At 40.1% G+C, this 8236-nt stretch overlaps 1 protein-coding gene and 1 long non-coding RNA gene across 3 annotated transcripts; one reads left to right on the forward strand and one right to left on the reverse strand.

The window, feature by feature from the left end:
- Window positions 1-2615: 2615 nt before the first annotated feature.
- LOC132843908 (diencephalon/mesencephalon homeobox protein 1-B-like) lies at window positions 2616-7199 on the forward strand. Its single transcript, XM_060867031.1, has 4 exons — window positions 2616-2763; window positions 4296-4474; window positions 5740-6112; window positions 6784-7199. Exons 1-4 carry the CDS (start codon window positions 2616-2618, stop codon window positions 7197-7199), a joined length of 1116 nt encoding a protein of 371 aa, XP_060723014.1.
- Window positions 6614-7870, reverse strand: LOC132843909 (uncharacterized). Of its 2 annotated transcripts, XR_009648315.1 has the most exons (3): window positions 7353-7870; window positions 7080-7218; window positions 6614-7001 (listed from the first exon to the last, which is right to left on the reverse strand). It is a non-coding gene; the product is annotated as an uncharacterized LOC132843909 (long non-coding RNA). The 2 variants fall into 2 exon arrangements; XR_009648314.1 differs by having other exon boundaries at window positions 6614-7218.
- Window positions 7871-8236: the final 366 nt, after the last annotated feature.

Consider the following 8236-nt stretch of genomic DNA (forward strand, 5'->3'; position numbering starts at 1 on the left):
ATATATATTTACATATATAAAAGAGCTTTACATTGATTTCATGAATACGTACAATGTGCAGGAAATAGTTAAGGTCCTTTCTTCTCTTATTATTATTATTATTATTATTATTATTATTATTTATTCTTATTCTTATTCTTATTCTTATTTATTATTATTAGGGGTTCAAGCGCGAAGCGCTGAAACCCTATTGTTTTCGTTAGGATTATTATTATTATTATTATTATTATTATTATTATTATTATTATTATTATTATTACTATTATTATTATTCCGCCCTAGAAACGATCGTGCAGCCCAAACCGTAAGGCCTAGAGAGCTCAAACTTGGTCACAGTTACTCAGATCCAAGGACTCAAGGAATCGGCCAATTTGGAGCGCTTCAGCGCCCCTCAACGCGTTTGTGCCCATAACCCCTAAACCGTTTGTCCAAATCTCAAGTGCTTTATATCATTGGAATCCTTGGCTCATGACTTAAAAAACGTATATCTCCGATTTCATTTCCGCCATTAAAATTTTTTTCGCTATAGCGCATTTTGTCCGAAACCTACTTTTGCGAACTAGTCCTAGGTTTTTCGCCTGATCGAGACCAATCCAGTGCATTAATATTCTCTGGAGTCTCAATGTCAATAATTATCGAAAAAAAGTCGAAATTTTGATTCAGGGTCCTTAAGGGGCCCCAAAACGTTCGGACTGTGAGGAGCCAGTTTTACTAAAATGTCAATAACTCAAGAACTAAATGAGCTATCAACACCAAACCTGGGACACGTGTGAAAGAGGTCAAACTGAGGTCACAGTTCAAAAACCGCGGCGATTGTTTGTTCTTGTTCTCTCTCTCTCTCTCTTTGCTCCACTATCTATCTTTTCAGATGCCTACCATTGGACATCTCCTGTCAATCTTCATTATCCTGTGTGACATCACCCTTAGATCAACCAATCAACCAGAATCAGAATCAGGACTAGAATCAGAATCAGAGACAGAAACAGAAGGAGAAAGAAGATGTGTGCTAATTTGTTAGAGGGCTCTATTGTTGTTCATTAGGTTTTAGTATGTCAGACTGTTCATGTATCCCAATTTCTTAGTTATTTTGTGTATGTGACTTGAGGGTCACTTTGTGTATGTGACTTGGCGGTCACTTTGTGTATGTGACTTGGCGGTCACTTTGTGTATGTGACTTGGCGGTCACTTTGTGTATGTGACTTGCGGGTCACTCGTTCTGCATCTGGATGCTTGTGTTTCTTTGCTTTATGGATATGACTTTGTTTATTTTGGGGGAAAGGTGAGTACTTCACATGACATATATTGTGCAACACGTTGGTAAGCTTTGTTTCACTTTGTGTACGTGACTTGCGGGTCACTTTGTGTATGTGACTTGTGGGTCACTTTGTGTATGTGAAAATCCTTTAAGGCCTTAAACACCCTAAAGGCCTTAAACGCTTGAACCCCGGGAAATGCTGCTTGCAGCTGTAATTATTATTATTATTATTATTATTATTATTATTATTATTATTATTATTATTATTATTTTATTTAAAGTTTATCTTCCATTTCCTTGTAGTACATTGATGTAAATTAAAACATTTGTGGAGTTTGTAAGGTTTTTATTCTTAATCAGTTTTACTGGCCTTACAAATAACACATCTAATAAATGATAGTTATAGACTTAACCAGTTTAGTCATAACCTGTTTATATTACGCAGATTTGCTGTCTGTCTGTCTGTCTGTCTGTCTGTCTGTCTGTCTGTCTGTCTGTTTTTGGGTAACAGTAATGAAAGCCAGAAACCTTTTTCCTTCAGTGTGTTCAGGATATCGGATAAGCGGTAGAAAATGAGTGAGTGAGTGAGTGAGTGAGTGAGTGAGTGTTCAGGATATTTTTACCTTTATCCATGTGTTTATGTGAAATGTTCCCTTTCTTCTAACAGCTCAAACTAAGAAATCTGCAGAACTGTTACAGAGGAATAAAATGCACTAATGAATAAAAGAGGAATACAATATACTGTACTCGTGTTTTAGCTCTAATACCTGACATATTTAACTCTCTCAGTCCAGAGACAAGGAAAGGTGCTGTTTAATGCTCTTAGCGTGCGAGACTCTCACTTTAACCAGCATTTCTCTCTCTCTCTCTCTCTCTCTCTCTCTCTCTCTCTCTCTCTCTGTTTCCCTGTCTCTCTCTCTCTCTCTCTCTCTCTCTCTCTCTCTCTCTCTCTCTCTCTCTCTGTTTCCCTGTCTCTCTCTCTCTCTCTCTCTCTCTCTCTCTCTCTCTCTCTCTCTGTTTCCCTGTCTCTCTCTCTCTCTCTCTCTCTCTCTCTCTCTCTCTCTCTCTCTCTCTCTCTCTCTCTGTTTCCCTGTCTCTCTCTTTCTCTCTCTCTCTCTCTCTCTCTCTCTCTGTTTCCCTGTCTCTCTCTTTCTCTCTCTCTTTCTCTCTCTCTCTCTCTCTCTCTCTCTCTCTCTCTCTCTCTCTCTCTCTGTTTCCCTGTCTCTCTTTCTCTCTCTCTCTCTCTCTCTCTCTCTCTCTCTCTCTCTCTCTCTCTCTCTCTCTCTCTCTCTCTCTCTCTCTCTCTCTCTCTCTCTCTCTCTCTCTCTCTCTCTCTTATCTCCAGACTAATCTCTCCGCCATGCAGCATTACGGGGTAAACGGTGGTTACTCTCTGCACGCCATGAACTCCCTGAGCGCGATGTACAACCTGCATCAGCAGAGCACGCAGCACGCGCCCGACTACCGGCCCTCCGTGCACGCGCTCACGCTCGCCGAGAGACTGGCCGGTAAGTAAGAGGCAGATCACAGACTGTGCAGAGTGCACAAGTCCTCTTTGTTCGGGGGTGGAAATGTTTGCACCCTCCCTGCCCTCTCTCCGTCCATCCCTTCTTCCCTTCCCACAGTTACAGTGTGCGTCTTTAACTGCAACAATAAAGAACTTTTGTCTCCAGAAAAAAACAGTCAGTGGCTGACAGACATGAATGGTTGATAAATGGGCAAAGATTTGAAGCAACTTTGCACAATAAGTCCTGTTGCAGTACACAGTGAAATGAGACAACGTTTCTCCAGGACCAGGATGCTTTAAATGATATCTTTAAATGCATTAACTAACCATCGCTAAACAACAGCACTGTTGATTTATTTTCTACAGCAGCAGCTCATACAGCTGTCTACAGTATGTTAATAATAATAGTATTAAATGCTTTAGTTATTGTGGATGATCCGGGCTCCAAAATTTACTCTATAATTACTCTAAAGTTTTCTGTAAGGAGACATTTATTTAACATTTATGGAAGGAGTCTCCAGTGTTGGTGCTTTGGAGCAGTCAGAGGTAGACGTTTTCAGACATCTTCAGGTTTCTCGGTAACGTACTAGATGTCTTTTATTTGCGTTTTTCACCCCAAAATTAGACTAAATGATTTAAATTCCCAATACTTAGTCGACAAAGCAAGTTAATGGCTATAGTGATATATGTTAAATTAATACTCACACAATATTAAACTAATATGTAAAAATAGCTTTAAGTTTATTTTGATTAAATAAATATTTTCAATACAGAGAAGAAACTGATGAGGCTGGTAAGGGAACGATGTTTTTAGCGTAAAAGTTTACCAAATAACATTAAATCTGACTATCAAAAGATAAAATGTTTGACATAATTATTTTTTACTTTACATATAGATTCTAGATGTGCTGTTATAGATAATAATCTGCTCCATGTGGTGACAATAACTTCTTATCACCGATACTTTGCTGATTGTTTTTTTTTACAACAGCAAAAATCAGGTGGTTTATTTGACAATTTTTTCAGTACTGATAAATAAACAATCTCAAAGAAACCGTAGTTTATTATCGCCCTCATTTTTATTGAGGCTTTACGAACTTTTGCACTCGAAGATACACATGAGTCTGTAAAGCTCAGCACAATCTGGTGGTTATTCAGGTGGTTATTTCTATTCTATTTATAAACCTAATATTAAATAGAAATCAATCTTCGTATTTAAAATGTGTTTTGTAGCTTGTTTTAAATCCAGAATTAAAATGAAGGCACGTTCGTACATCCAGTATTTCCCCAAAACCTTGCCAATTTTTGTGGATATTTGAGAAATAAGATATCTGAGAAACCCTTATCTTTAAGATCATAAAACTGCTCTTAACTACATTGGACAGCTATTCCGAACGAGTAAAAGGCTTTTGTTCAGTTCATACACAGACTCAGAGACGCAGATCCCATAATATAGCCTAAAGACAAATGGTTACGCCTGCTTGTACCTGTGATGGATATAAAAGGAAAGTTTTGTGGTGTTTTCTTTCTCAGATATCATCCTGGAGGCGAGGTACGGCTCTCAGCACAGGAAGCAGCGGCGGAGTCGTACGGCCTTCACCGCTCAGCAGCTGGAGGCTCTCGAGAAAACCTTCCAGAAAACACACTATCCTGATGTAGTGATGAGGGAACGGCTGGCAATGTGCACTAACCTGCCTGAGGCTCGAGTACAGGTGCAAACACACACACACACACACACACACACACGACAAAATACAATATTAACAGGACTAAATATAGAGCAATACTGTCTAAAGCACCATGCACTGTTGCTGTAATAGTGATCACATCCACTGTGAAGTGAAATGCTTTAGCTGCTGTTTGAATTATTGGAATAAACACTCTGTCAGAAAAACAGGTGTCTTCAGGGATAAAACCAGGCCCAAATGCAGGGACAACAAAAACAGAATTTATAAAAAAAAAAAAGGTAGAAACAAAGACAGGGAAACAAAAAATTACGGAAACTCTGGAAAGGCACGATAAAAACAAACACAGAAATAGGCGAATTAATGATAGTCAGTTATTAAAAGGTTTGTTGCGACGAGAAAACGTGACACACAACACACAGAATGTCCAAGTTTCTGACACACTCAAACAACCAAAACGTACATCTAGTGAACACAGGTTGAGTGCAGGAAGTGTTCAACATTCTTCTTCTTTTTTTTTTTTTGACATTCTTAAATGAATTAAGAAGAGACTTTATATCACAGGAAGCAAAAGTCTAAAATTAGGGTTACAGTGAATGGTTCTGCCTTTGTGGAGATGAAATTTCTGCTCAACATTCCATACTTATTATTTTGGATGAATAAGTGCATCATCCTGGTACTTAAAGTGCACTACTACTATTAATACTTGTACTTGTAATGCATAAGTTTATAAACCCGTCTTCAAATCTGGGCTTGTTTAATGCAGCTTCTGGAGATTTGTACTGAAGCTATAAGACTAAGCTAGCTAGAATATCAGTAAAAGTTTTAGCCACCAATTTTATTCATAATATATATTCACTCTGATTGTTTGTTTGAGACTTTACTGTTTGTGGTTGTCCTTTCTGAATTTGGGGGATTGTGGTAGCCTAGTGGTTAAGGCATTGGATTACTGATTGGAAGGACATTAGTTCAAATCCCAGGTCCACCAGGCTGCCAGTGCTGGGCCCCTGAGCAAGGCTCTTATTGCTCAGTTGTATAAAATGTAAGTCACTCTGGTTATAGATGTCTGCTAAATCCCATAAATGTCAATTTCATCATGTCAGTGCAATCAGAAATTGGTAAAACTCCAGAAGAACAATTATTACAGAGATAACTCTCTGTTTCAATTATTACAGATATATATATATAGATAGATACATAGATAGATAGATAGATAGATAGATATATGTGTGTGATGGAACATGTGACATTTTGCTCGATAATTGACATTATTTTTATTTTTCCACTGCTAGGTTTGGTTTAAGAACAGACGTGCGAAGTTCCGTAAGAAGCAGCGCAGTCTACAAAAAGAGCAGCTCCAGAAGCAGAAGGAGGCGGAGTCAGAAGGAAATCAGGGAAAAGAGGATAAAGAAGCCCCACCCACAAAAACACCTCAAACTCCACCTTCACCCTCAGAAGGTACTCGAGCCAATCTTCCACCTCCGGATGAGCTGAGCGAGGAAGTGAACGTTACCTCACCCGAGCATTCAGGGGTGGAGTCAGGAGCAGAGGATTTGACTGACAGAGAGGACGAACCACCCTCATTCAGAGAGGAGGAGAAAGGGGCGGGGCCAGCGTTGACAGGCGGCACACCTTCACCATGTAAACCACTCAGTCCAAAATCAGGTAACTCATTCAGGCAACTCGTTCTCTCTGTGCATTCAGGTAACTCATTCATAGATGTACAGTAAACCACAGCTCTCCAATCGAAGGCTTGACTGCATTAAGGATTGCTCTGATTGGCTGAAACAAAAAGAGCGTCAGATTGGTCAGAAAGTTCTCCAACAGCTCGAGTGCTTAAGTTACCATTTCTATAGTAACAGCTCAGCCACAGGGACTAAAGCTATTAATAAGCAGTTATTATTTGCCATTAATAGTTTCATCATTAATACAGTGAATTATGATTTATTTTTTATAGGAGGAGTCTCCAGTGGTAGCACTTAACTGTAGTCTGTGAGTTTTCCACTAGAGAGGAACTTCCACAGAGGAAGTGTTTCTATAGTAACATGGCAAGCTGAGGGTTTTTGTTTTGTTTATTTTATTAATGTCAGCAGAGAATAAAAAACAGTCAGCTGTTATAATGTAAAAGAGCAAATGTAGCTAGAATTAAATAAAAAGGACAACGTGTCGGTTTTAATAAAGAAACAAATTTAATCAGTGGCTAAAAAAGGAATATTCTGGGATGTGCTCGGTGAAAATAATCAACTTCTCTCCTTTATCACTGCATCACTGAGTATTTTAATATTAACACACAATGGAGTGCTAACGCTGTAGCTTCTCCTGCACATCCCTTCCAGATTCTCCTCTCGCCTCGCCGTCTCTCCAATCCTCCAGCGCTCTCGGCAGCGGTTTAGTCCAAACCAACTCCTACGCTTCGTCTCCTCTCAGCCTCTACCGTCTACAGGAGCAGTTTCGGCAGCACATGGCCACCACCAACAACCTGATGCACTACTCTCCCTTCGACATGGCCGCCCCATCCTCCTCCTCCTCCTCCACCTCGTCTTCTTTAGCTTACCTGGGCATGAACATGAACATGAACATGAGCATGAACATGGCGTCTCCGCTCGGCCCTCTGCAGTGTCAGTCGTATTACCAGTCTCTGTCTCAGCAGGTGTGGAGCAGTCTAAACAGCAAGACGAGCAGCATCGAGAACCTGCGCTTCAGGGCCAAACAGCACGCAGCCTCGCTCGGATTGGAAACGCTGCCCAACTGACCTCGGATCAGCTGAGGTTCTACAGATACCAGAACTAGATTGGACTTATTTAAACCAGATAAAACACACTGGGAGGAACGGCTTTGCTGATAGAACGGTTTGTTGTCAACGCAATACAACAGACAGTATATAAGATCTGAACAAACCTCGTACCTCAAAGTCTGATCTCTTTCATCAGTTCCTCTGTGTAAATCCATTTCATCATGTTTAGAGTACATCATCTCCACTGGATTCTGCTTAAGGATTCTGTAATAAATAATAAATAAAAAGCTAAAATGATAGACTTACTGAACGTAAAATTGTTTACATCCATCATATAAAATAAGGGGATGTTGTAGCCTAGTGGTTAAGGTGTCGGACTACAGATCGGATGGTCGTGAGCTCGAATACCAGGTCCACCGAGCTGCTACCGCTGGTCCCCTAACCTTCAATTGCTCAGCTGTATAAACTGTAAGTCACTCTAGTTAAATCTGTCTGCCAAATGCTGTAAACACAATGTTGTAGTCACCTGCAGGACCTCATGTCATGATGCACTGAGATGTACCTCATGTCATGATGCACTGAGATGTACCTCATGTCATGATGCACTGAGATGTACCTCATGTCATGATGCACTGAGATGTACCTCATGTCATGATGCACTGAGATGTACCTCATGTCATGATGCACTGAGATGTACCTCATGTCATGATGCACTGAGATGTACCTCATGTCATGATGCACTGAGATGTACCTCATGTCATGATGCACTGAGATGTACCTCATGTCATGATGCACTGAGATGTACCTCATGTCATGATGCACTGAGATGTCTTGGTCTCTAATGCAGTTTTGTTTTTTTCTGAAATATTTTTATTTTGCAGTCATGGACTTATTTAGCTGGTAGACCAATTTTCACGTATGCTTCGTAGACTCAAGAGCCGCACTTTAAGAAGATTTCACTACACACACACACACATCATCTCTCGCTATGCTGTGTTGTTGTCACAGACCCACCTAGAAAGGCTGAGGCACATGATGTGAGCATATCACAGTGA

The sequence above is a fragment of the Tachysurus vachellii genome, chromosome 4, assembly GCF_030014155.1.
Source record: "Tachysurus vachellii isolate PV-2020 chromosome 4, HZAU_Pvac_v1, whole genome shotgun sequence".
In the NCBI taxonomy this organism is placed as follows: domain Eukaryota; kingdom Metazoa; phylum Chordata; class Actinopteri; order Siluriformes; family Bagridae; genus Tachysurus; species Tachysurus vachellii.

Bases quoted from the DNA above. Each gene is read 5' to 3' on its own strand.
- LOC132843908 (XM_060867031.1), top strand. From the start codon at position 2,616: ATGCAGCATTACGGGGTAAACGGTGGTTACTCTCTGCACGCCATGAAC. The intron at 2,764-4,295 runs GTAAGTAAGAGG...TTTCTTTCTCAG, and splicing joins GCTCGCCGAGAGACTGGCCG to ATATCATCCTGGAGGCGAGG. The intron at 4,475-5,739 runs GTGCAAACACAC...TTCCACTGCTAG, and splicing joins TGCCTGAGGCTCGAGTACAG to GTTTGGTTTAAGAACAGACG.